Source organism: Sycon ciliatum, chromosome 1, assembly GCF_964019385.1.
Source record: "Sycon ciliatum chromosome 1, ocSycCili1.1, whole genome shotgun sequence".
NCBI lineage: Eukaryota > Metazoa > Porifera > Calcarea > Leucosolenida > Sycettidae > Sycon > Sycon ciliatum.
In genome coordinates this window covers 14805008-14816834 of record NC_088643.1, presented here as the reverse complement: position 1 = coordinate 14816834, position 11827 = coordinate 14805008, and the positions used below count along the sequence as shown (strand labels likewise).

Sequence of the window (11827 nt, the reverse complement as noted above, 5' to 3'; positions counted from 1 at the left end):
AGTATATGTGGAGCGAGAATACTACATTATGTAAATAATCTACGTGGAGATAAAAAGTTTAATTATAGCTATGAAAAGTATGAATGCCGCAGACATCACCACGCAACATGACAATTTTGTTCATTGTTTGGTTTTTGGTCCTTCCAAAATCGATCTTCAAGCTCCGATCAAGTGATAGTGACCGTCAGGCGTGGAGAAAGCAGTTTTCTCGCGGTCAGCGGCGTTCATGGGCAACTGATGGTAGCCAGAGCAAAGGTCAAGCGTGGAGAAGTACGGGGCCCCACCTAGAGCATCCAACGTATCATCGACCCGGGGCAATGGGTACGGATCCTTGACCGTGACATCGTTCAGCCGGCGATAGTCGACGCAAAAGCGCATCGAACCGTCCTTCTTGGCAACCAGGACTATTGGAGCTGACCAATGACTGGTGGACTCCTCAATGACCCCTTGGTCAAGCATGTCCGACACAATACGGCGCGCCGTCTCGCGTGACGCCCAAGGCAGCCTGCGGGCAGGCAGGGAAACGGGATGGGTCGTCCCAGTGTCGATTGAGTGACTCATGAGGCGAGTACGGCCGAGCTCCTGAGAGCTAAGGGCAAAGACGTCACGATACTGGGAAAGTAACTTAAGAAGCTCAGCGAGCTCATCAGCAGAGAGGGCGGAATGGTCAACGCGGAGCGCATCCCAGAGCTGGGCATGTGGTGGCGGATCATCCCATAAGTCATGGGTCAACTCATCATTCTCAGCGGTATGTACAGCGTTAATGGCATAGGCAGCACCCACGTGCTGGGATTGGCGAAGTGTAATCGGATGGTCGCTACAATTGAGCAGGCGAACAGGCACTTTGCCCTGAGATGGATTGACGAAAGCACGAGCGACAAATACACTATGCTCTTCAGCAAGTGGGCGGTCAGGCTCCAGCAGGAGCGGCGAATCATCCTCCGTGGGATCATCAAGAACAGCCCAGGCGAACACCTCATGGTGTGGGGGCACCGTAGCGCGCCCGGACAAGCGGAGGGCAATACGAGTGGGGTCAACTGTGGACACAGAAGACTCAGCAGCGGAAAAGCGGAGGCCTGCACCATCAGACTGGATGGTACAGGGGATGTGTGACAACACGTCACGACCTAGAATACAAGGGTGATGCAGTTGGCGAACTACATAGATGTCATAGAGGCAGGTACTAGCACCTATAGCGATGAGGACAACGGATGTCCCGCAGATAGTGAGGTCCGAACCATCAGCGCCGCAGAGACGAAGGGGCGGCGGTGGCAATAGACATTCCTCACGAAGTCCTAGCTCCGTGGCATGTGGCAAGGAGAGGAGGCTCACAGCGGTTGGTTGGTTGGTTTTTATTTCACTTCGCACATTCAAACGGGATGACGACCCAATAAAATGACGACGAAGGCTTAGCCTAGAAGTGGCTATGGAAGAACATAGTAAAAGCCATGGAAGCACATAGTAAGAGAATAGGATACTAATAACTGCGGGTAAACGGGGGAGAGAGAGAATACGATGTATCTGTGATACTACGTGCGGGTTACTGAACTGCACGGGGAGGGAGAGCAGAGCGATCAGCAGCAACTCGAACTACTCCCTACAGGCGTATGGTACACATGCATGCTTAAACTCAGGTAGCCGGGTAATTGTGCGGACCTCACCAGGGAGAGCGTTCCACAGCAGAGCACCAGCAACAGAAAATCTCCACTGACCGCTGCGGCTACGGTTTGCCTGGCTTAGTAGGCCATTTGACTGCTGATGGCGGGTAGGGGTGCCTTGTGCCGGGGTCAGAAGCTGGGCGAGCACAGGGCTGGTGCGGGCGTGGATGCACTGCCAGATGGTGATCAATATTTTCTGCCTGTAGAGCTCGCTGACACGGTACAGGGAGTGAGCAGTGAGCAGCGGCTGCATGGCTGTCCGGGGTGGGTTGCCATCGATACAGCGGATGGCTGTGTTTTGCGTGGTTTGCAGTCGTTTCAGTTGACCCTCTTGCATTGCGGCTGAAAAACAGCAGGAGCCATAAAGCAGGTCGGGCATTATGACCGCCTTCACATACACCTGACGAGAGCGTCTTGATAGGCTTCGGCGTGCCCGCCAAAAGGCGCCAATTTTCTTGGCAACCTTGGTGACCACATAGTTTACATGGGTGTCCCAATCTAGGCGATTGTCAAGGTGAACGCCGAGGTAGCGCGCAGAAGACGCTGAGGGCGCTGAGGGGAGACAGTCGCCGCTTTTGACTGTTACTTCCTGTACATGCTGCTGGGGAGAGATAGTCAGAACCTGGCTCTTGGTGGCGTTCAAGATGAGGCCTCTGGACTTCAGCCAACCGGCCAGAGCAGTTGCCGCTGTGGTGAGGGTTCTGGATGCTTCCGCCGCTGAGGCGGCACCAGTGTCAACCAGAAACTTAACAGTGCGACCATTGAGAGTACCTAGGACCATCATGTCCGGGGACGGCGGAGTGAGACCTGGCTAAGCGTGCGTCATGAGGGAGGGGCCATCACGTGGTAGACCGGAGGCGTGGCCCGTCGCTCCGGTCAGTGACCGTTTCCCAAAGGATAGCGAGGAGCAGACTTAGGTGGCTTCCAAGCATTCTCACGCGGGTATTCTGGGACGAGGGGCGGATGGCAATCAGGCCTGCGGTGACCGCGGCGGCCACAGTTCCAGCACCCACTCGCTGTGCGGGTGGAAGACTGGGAGAGGGGACGGCTGTCCCGTGGAGGTCGAGGGCCCCCGGAGGGCATGGCAAGGCGGTCAATTTTGTTATTCAGCGACCCGAGGGCAGCGGCTAGTGCGGACAGGAGATCGGCTGCGGGCTGCGCAGCATGAAGTGAGCCAGGAGCGGCAATAGGAGCCCCCGTCGCAGCCACAAGCAAGGACGGCTGAGCAATGTCGGGTTGACCAGTGGTACGAGAGAGGTCACCTCTGGATGGCTCATTGCCCCATATGCCTTCTAGATGCAAAGCCGTTTCCACGGCAGCCTGTACAGTAGCAGGCGGATTTTCCTGCAGGTGGAGGCGGAGCACGAGTGGCGTGAGGCACTCAATGAATTGGTCCCTGACCAATTCCTCCCTGTCATGATCAGCCATCTGTGGGTATGCACGGACAACCATGCGCCAAAGATTATCCGCAATGTGGGCCAGGTCTTCACCAGGCTGGCGTCGGCGGGCCTTGAACTGGGCCTTGAACAATCGCACATTGGCAGCGGGTGCGAAACGTTGTGCCAGATCGGCACAGATATGCTGCCAGTTAGCGCAGCGAGCAACGGGCAGAGTAACGTAGAAGCGCTGTGCAGCGCCACGTAGGCGTACTCCCAAGAACTGGGCCTTCTGGGCGTCTGCCCACCCATTGACGAGAGCACAATTATGGTAATATTGGTGGTACTCTACCCAGTCATCACTACCGTCATATGCCTCAGGCATAACAACAGGGCGTGGAATCAGTGGATTAGCAGCGGCAGCAGGGGCTGCGGCGGCGGGGGGAACGGGAGCAGCAGGAGCTGCAACGGCGGCAGCAGCCGGCGCTGGGGCACCAGCAGCGGCTGCGGCTTGGGCAGGTTGAGCCATCTCGAGGTCGTTCACTGACGAAGATCTACAGCGTACGTCAAGTCTACTAATGCGTGTAGGTCTCTGACAGACAAACAACGGAGCGTGGGACAACCCACGGTGAATACAGGAGTCTACGACTCGGCGGAAATGAACGACAAGCCCAGAGGAGGGCCCACAGGGCGGCGGAGTGCACGTTCGTGCAGCTGAAAACAATACACAATGGAACTACAAACGGAATAACACAAAACCTGGAAACCTATCGTAAGTAAGGGGTACTACAATAGTCTTCCCTTCAACACAACAGCATAACAGAACTTCCAAAAGACTCAGTGAACAGTCACTGCAACAATCGCCCAACGACAACCTAACAATGGGAACTCCCCAGACACTGCAACGGAAACACATGCAATAGAGGACAATGTTTCAATAGCAACGATCAACGATCGTAACCTACGTGGCAACTTCGGCAATACCACCAACACAGCAACACTTGCTAGCAGGAACCCTTCTGGAACCTTTCGCGGACAACTTCGGAAGACAAGGACAACGGTCTGATCGCGTGCATATCCATGCTCTTACCTGGCCAGCTCCGCTCTCCGGTGATCAGTCGGACGCGAGCTCCCGAGCACCACAGCGGCCTTTCGCCGCGTGTCACGTAGCCGGCTAAGCATTTCACAACACAAACCACTCCACGGTCAGATCAGGCTTCAATTCCGTCGCCGGCACTCGGCAGCAATACAACGACGGGCAATTAGCGCAACCACAAACCGCGAGCCATCGGAGCTTTTTCTCTCAACTCCGATCTTGGATCCAGTCACGAGACCAGGAACTTCTCCAGTGACGATCCGCACCGCACCAATCGTGCGCACAATCATTCTCTTGCACCAGGCGGAACCACATCGCCAAAGGCGTATCAGACCAGAGGAAGCGTAATCCAGGCGAAACTCAATCGCCACGGGGGACAAAGGACAATCATCAGCGAAAGCTGAAACGAAACATGAATAGGACGGAGGCAGCGCCAGGCGCCTGTCAATCACAACAGCGTAATACGAGTACGATACCATGCATACAATAGGGCTCCTGACAATCAGAAACCATAAGCGCCAAAGGGGAAAACGACATCAGCGGAAGCTGGGTGATCAGCGTTCGTGGTCGGCCCTACTAATCAATAGGAGTGCCATGGTGGCGGAAGATCACAGCGTACCTGACGGCACACTCTTCCAACGTAACCCAATCATATTCATAATTATCGGTGGCGTGCTTGCGCCCGTAAAGCGAGCACGTAGATCTACGTGGACAGTAAGAATCAAGTGGGCGAGACGCACCCTTGGTACAGTGCGTGCAAGGAGCATCGATCTCAGCGTTACCTCACTCGATATCAGTGGCGGACAATACATTGTATTGGACTACTAAAGTCTCGGCGCATCCTGAGCAGATGGCTCGAGCGCAGCGTAATAATCATTTGCCAGCCTCCATGTCTGTAAACGCTATAATCTTATCGCCAACTCCTATTTCAAATATCGGTACCGGTGTATGTACTTGATCTAGTGGATATTACTCTAAAACTGTGAAATAATTTAGGAGGCATAGTTGATGTTCGGTCGTGATGGAAGGAGAGGTGGAGCTGCAGTGCAGCAGATATGACCTGATTATCCGAAGGGTGAGGTTGACATGTTGGACGAGTATGACGACTACGTCGACAGTTGAACATGATATCAAAGATAACTAATTTGCCAATGTAAAATTGACCACTTGCAAGTTCGATAAACGCACCATTTCCCGAACTCTGAGGCTCCAAGTGTGCAACAAAGTGTATAAGTATCCCCGATGCCAAAGCGTAATATGAAGATTCTGCGAGCATGACGCGAGAATCCATTAAAGCCCATTTCCATGATTTCGCGAGCATACTCCGTCGGAGCCTAGTTATGCCTAACAGTCCACAGTGTGTGTGTGTGTGGGGGGGGGGGTGTTTGTGTGTGTGTGGGATTTAGAGAATGAATGTGTGTGTGTGAGAGAGATTTAGAGAATGAATGTGTGCGTGTGAGAGAGAGAGAATTAGAGAATGAATTGTGTGTGTGAGAGAGAGATTTAGAGAATGAATGTGTGCGTGTGAGAGAGAGAGATTTAGAGAATGAATTGTGTGTGAGAGAGAGAGATTTAGAGAATGTGTGGGTGCGTGTGTACGCGCGTGTGAGTGTATGTGTATGTGAGAAATTCGGCTGTCCGATTTGGGGAAAGCCTGATGACGATACAGACAAGACCACTGGCTTTGTTCTCTTGAATTCCTTTCCTCTTTTCGTTTGTACATTTTCGTTGTTGTTCTCTTCAACATTATTCACAAACACCCGGATTACTTAGTCACGCTCTATATAGCTATATCACGCAGTGCCCAACGTGAAAGCTTGGAGGATCATGATCAGGGCCCTACGTTATGCCTTTTGTTACTAGCTCATCATTTATTTTATTTATTACAACATCTCAAGACTCGGTGGAAACACCGGCCAATGTTAAGAGAGTGGTTGATTGCCAACCACGGCGATAAATAAAAATAAGGGGAAGGAAAAAGAAAGAGTAGCAAAATGAACAGCAATAACAACTCCGTAAAGAAACATAATGTCAAATAAAAACAGTGAAAAACACAGAGACGCAAAGGACATGTGGATAATTAGCTATTTATGTCGTAATAAATAAGGGGCGGCGCGGATCTTAAACAGGCGGAGTGAGGTCAGGTCCTTAACTTCTCTGGGTAGAGTGAGCCAAACCGAAAAAGCAATAAAGTGAGGGGAGCGCAACAGAGTGGATGAGTAACACTTAGGAAATAAGAGCGAGTTTCTAGTTCTTAGAAAAGAGAACCAATTAAAACACATGAGATGAGGTGGGCACAACTCAAGCTTAATAGAATGGACAAGAAAAGCCAGGTGTGCACTGCGTCCATGTGATAACAGGGTTGTGTGAGCGATTTTATAAAGGGCGGATGATGAGAGCATGCGGGGTTGACGGAGGAGAATTTTAAGGATTTTCTTGTGGTGTATTTCAAGCTTTGCAGCAGCGGAAGAGGATAATCCAACCCAAGACGTATCGGCATAATCAAATATTGGGCGAAGGTAGGCTAAATAAAAAAGAAGCTTGCAAGAAAGTGGGAGGTAGGAGCAGTGGGGGGAGAGAATTCCTAAGGATTTACTTGATTTTTTCCAGATATTATTCGATGTGGTGTACCCAAGAGTGTGCACAGTCAATCAAAACGCCGAAGTTAGTGAGAAGACACTATGTCAATTGGATTTGGAAAGTTGGCATGGATGAGGGTTATCTCATTCTCGAGTTCTCGTATCAGCAGTGCCTCCTTGTTACATAAGAAGGATGCCCTCCTCAAGTCAGCGCTGAACCCAAAGAAGTGCAGCGTGACATAAGAAGGATGCCCTCGTGAAGTCAGCGCTGAATCCAAAGAAGTGCAGCGTGACATAAGAAGGATGCTCTCGTGAAGTCTGCGCTGAATCCAAAGAAGTGCAGCGTGACTTAAGGGACCATCGCAAATGTTCGCAGAAGCCCCCGAAACGAAGACCGTTAGTTTCGGGCCTGACCCCCCTCCCTTCCCCCTCAAACGAAACGACAGTCACAATATGGGCTTCATTATTTCATTTGGATGCTCACACATAATAATTATTACTCTAGCAAGGACTACAACGACTGAACAAAATCACTCCAGTTGGACAAACATTCCGGCCGACCCGAGTTGTTGCAGGATCAGTGGACGAGTAACTCTACACTACTACCGGTACTAGTACTAGCAGGGCCTAGGGGTTCATAAACCCTATGATCCCCTGCTAGTACTAGTACTAGCAAGAGTCCGTAAACCACGCGTTTTATGGACTCTTGGTACTAGACTACACACAGTGTACAGGCAGCCAGCTACCCGACACGCGCAGTTGCATGAATGGAATACGCGTCCTGACAAGCGATCTACGCCGGCTGTGATGGCATGCTAATCTATATCAGCTCCTACATGTCGTCAATACTTTTTTGATTTGAAGCCCGGTTTGCGATTTTCGACACCGACTCCCTCCCCCCCCCCCCCCCAAACGTATGCTCTTCGTTTCAGGGGCTTCTGCGAACTTTTGCGATGGTCCCTAAGAAGGATGCCCTCGTGAAGTCTGCGCTGAATCCAAAGAAGTGCAGCGTGGCACAAGAAGGATGCCCTCGTGATGTCAGCGCTGAATCCAAAGAGGAGCAGTCAGACACTGTCTTTCTAAAAAAAAAAAAAAAAAAAAATTTCACGGTTCGCGTGAGACTCGGCCAAAGGCCCAGTTTTCCGCATCCGCAGGAACGCCACCACCCTCTTGGATCAAGGCGCAGATGCAGCTCCTAAACGGTGGGAGGTGAGTAGATCAGACCCACCACAAAGTGGTCAAAGACCGAAATCCCATTCACTGCATCCATGTTTCCCTCGTGCCAGGCCACGAGTTCCCAATTAACTGTGGGTCGCAGCACGGCTGGAAAAAATCCTTCCGCTTCCAAGCAGGACTTGAACCTGGTACCCTCTGTTTCTCAATCATGGTCTTAGACCATCCCACTATGCCTGCCTGCTGTCTTTCTAAATAACATGTTAAATCGCACATGGTCTTGGTTTAATTTTTGGCCCTTTTTCGTGCTTTGGAGTTACTTATTGTTTTTGGAGAGTTCCATTCTCTCCACCGAATTGGTATTGCAAAAAAACAAGGGACAGTAAAACGAAGAAAAAAAGATCTTCACAAGTATCCCTAAAAAAATGAAGAAGTAAGACACAAGAACGATTGAGGCGCAGAGAACAGCGGAGGCGAGGTCCCAACAACACCCCAATATGAGTTGCATTAGAGACTTAGATGATGGCAGTGGCTATTGGTTTTAATTAAAAGATTTGCAGAGTTATCGTTTGCGATAGCATGATATTGTTTATACCTGGAAACTGGGGAAAACACTCCATGTACTTGCAACGAACATGTCCACGTGCTGACCTACATAATAAAATCTTTCATAATTGTACCTCCCGCTAATACACAAGAAAGTCGAGGCAGAAAGTCGAGGCAGAAAGTCGAGGCAGCCATTTAGATGATTGCCTATATTTCAGAATCAAAGTTCCATGATTTGTGATAGTTGTGATAAATAAATGTTTCTTTTTTTTACTTCCACTGTATTTTCGTTTGTACTGAAGCTCTGCATGTCGTGACCAGTTATCAATGTACGTTCTTACGTGTACAAACTATACATATACATGACATTGTAGGAAACACGACAGGTCACCGCGAGACAGCTCACAGCGCGACAACTCACAGCCGACAGCTCACAGTGTCGTCAACTCACAGCCAAGACAACTCACAGTGTCGTCAACTCACAGCGAGACAAGTCACAGCCAAGACAACTCACAGCCACACCAAGTCACAGCGCGACAATTCACAGCCACACCGCACTGTCTTCTTCTTGTTCAGGCTTTGTCTTATGGACTACTATTTTCTGGTGTCAACTGGGAAGTTCATTTTCATTAATCATATTCTTCGCCCTTTGCCTGTATTTACATCGTTATTCCCAGCCCCGCAATCTACCTGGAGCACGCGTAATCGCGACACACATGATATCCCGTATTTAAAATGCAGAACAACACTCGGTCAAAAATCCTTTGTGCTTCGTGCTGCTCTGTTTTTTAATGCTCTACCTAATGACTTGAAATCCTCTTTGTTTACCTCTCAGTTCGATCGTGGTTTTAAGCGCTTATTGGATGATCCAGTTTGGTTTGAACGATATCGTGCAATTTTGTTTGACAACGTTGGCAACGTTTAGTCTCTCACCAGCTACATGTATAATATTGCCCAGGTTCATTCAGCATACGTTTTTCTTCTTTTCTATTTATGTTCACCACTCATCCCCCTTTTTTTCTAAACATTTGAACATTTACACTGATGACACTGATGTACATGTATATACATTGTTTGTTCTTTTTTTTCTATTTTATTTTATTTTATTCTTTTGGTCCCATCGGCCTCTTCATACTTGTGCAGCTGCACTGTTGAGCTTCCGATGTAAAACAAATAATAATAATAATAATTTCTCGATTAAAGTTCTCTGTTATTTTCGACTTTGCATTACATGTAAATAGAGAAGTGCCGGGAACGTCGCGTTATTATTATCATATACATTTTAGGTTTTTCCTAGGACCAACCCCCACAGACTCCAGGTCTTCATTGCACTATTACATAAATATATTGACCTTTGATAAATTCCCACACTCATTATATTAGTGACCACATCATCAACAGTATCAAATTCAAATAAAATTTGCTTTGACTCAATAAATACCACTGCACTTTTCCATGTAGCACTGCACTTTTCCCTAAAAAGGAGTATTTCATAAACATTATTTTTTGGCCGTTGTGGTATTTTATAAACAGTATTTATTGGCTTTCGAGCCAATAAATACTGTTTATAAAATACCACTACCGCCAATAAATACTGTTTATAAAATACTCCTTTTTAGTGAAAGTGAAGGTCAACTATGTATGTATGTATGTATAAAATACCACTACGGCCAATAAATACTGTTTATAAAAATAATACTCCTTTTTAGTGAAAGCGAAGGTCAACTATGTACATGTATAATAAATGTAGTAGCCTCAGGATTTATTGCAATTACATATCAGTTATAAAAATGTCGGGGGACCTCGGTTTTTATACTGGTATGTAATTGCAATAAATCCGTCGCCTCTACATTTATTACACATAAGGATTGATTGATTGATTTTATTTTACTTCGCAAGTTCAAACGGGTTCCTGGCCCAGTTATATGAAAGCAAAGGATAGAATTTGCCAAAATCCTAATGAGCAACAGCATAGGCAATATTATCATAGAAGTGGAGTACTATGCGAGCGAGAATACTGAGAAGAAAGGAACATGTCAAAACCTGACGAAACACAACCTATTTCAGGCATACATAAGGAAGGCAGGCTAGCTTAAAATCTTGCAATCTGGATACGGTGCGCACCTCTCTAGGCAAACTGTTCCACAGCAATGCTCCTGCGGTGGCGAATCTCGTTTGGCCACACCGACTGCGAGCTGGCTGGCTGAGCAGACCATTGGCATGCTGATGGCGCGTACTTCTGCCGCTGCATGCTGCTGTTTTGAGAAGCTGGGCTAGAGCAAGGCTAGTGGAGTCATTTAGACAACGCCAGATGAAGATCAGGAGCTTTTGTTTGAAAAGTTCAGTGACGCGGTAAATCGAGTTGGCAGCCAGGAGGGGCTGCATCGCGGAACATGGCGGGCTGCCATCAATGCATCGGATCGCCCGGTTTTGCATGGCTTGCAGACGCTGAAGTTGGGTCACGCGGAGGGCTGCAGAGAAGCTGCAGGCACCATAATATCATATCCGGCATGACAATAGCCTTTACATATACCTTGCGCGAGCTGCGGGAGAGGCATCGACGGGCTTGCCACAAGGCGCCTATCTTCCTCGCAACTTTGGTCACTATGGCGCTGACGTGTACATCCCAACTCAGGCGGTTGTCAAGAAAGACACCAAGATACCGCGCAGACTTCACTATCGGTAGAGAGGTATCGCAGCACACGATAGAGACCTCAGGCCCGGCATGTTGCGGTGAGATAGTCATTACCTGGCTTTTGGAGGCATTTAAAATAAGGACGCTGTGAGTTGCCTCGCTGTGAGTTGTCGACACTGTGAGTTGTCGCGCAGTGAGTTGTCTTGGTTGTGAGTTGTCTTGACTGTGAGCTGACGACACTGTGAGTTGTCTCGCTGTGAGTTGTCTCGCTGTGAGTTGTCCTGCTGTGAGCTGTCTCGCTGTGACCGGTCGTAGACCCCTCTGATACGAGGTTGATCAATCCCCGCGCATCGAACTATCGGTCCAAGCCCATCGCATATGTTTACCGCAAGGTACAAGGTGCCAAGAAGCGGAAGTATGTGTGTGGCTGATGTGGAGTCCACATGATTTTTTTTTTAATGTTTATTTGAATTCGGATAGCTCAACAGTACAGAAGTACAACTACAAAGAGTACCGAATAGAAGGCCCCGAGAACGGGAAACCAAAAAAAAACAAAAAAAACAAAAACAGCAACATCAAGTTACTGATTATGCACATTGCTTGAAAGCAAATCACAAAAATGATTAAGAGTTAAGCTGTCTTTTAGCCAAATAGCCAATTTGACGCGGAAATCTGCGATAGTAGTGCAGGACTTCAGGTCGTCTGGTAAATAATTCCAAACAAGAGCCGATTTACTTGAAAAGGACAGAAAGCCAGACATAGAT

General features: G+C 48.6%; 2 protein-coding genes across 2 annotated transcripts in view; both read right to left on the bottom strand.

The window, feature by feature from the left end:
- Positions 1 to 156: 156 nt before the first annotated feature.
- On the bottom strand, positions 157 to 2439 carry LOC135815398 (uncharacterized). The gene is made up of 2 exons (XM_065328726.1): positions 2328 to 2439; positions 157 to 1127 (listed from the first exon to the last, which is right to left on the bottom strand). The coding sequence occupies exons 1-2, from the start codon at positions 2437 to 2439 to the stop codon at positions 157 to 159; spliced, it is 1083 nt and encodes a 360-aa protein (XP_065184798.1).
- Positions 2440 to 4252: 1813 nt separating this feature from the next.
- LOC135815299 (UPF0746 protein DDB_G0281095-like) overlaps positions 4253 to 11827 on the bottom strand; it is a 19866-nt gene continuing 12291 nt past the window's right edge. Inside the window, exon 3 of the mRNA XM_065328613.1 lies at positions 4253 to 4530. Coding sequence (XP_065184685.1) covers positions 4253 to 4530 — 278 coding nt within the window. The remainder of the gene's footprint in view (positions 4531 to 11827) is intronic.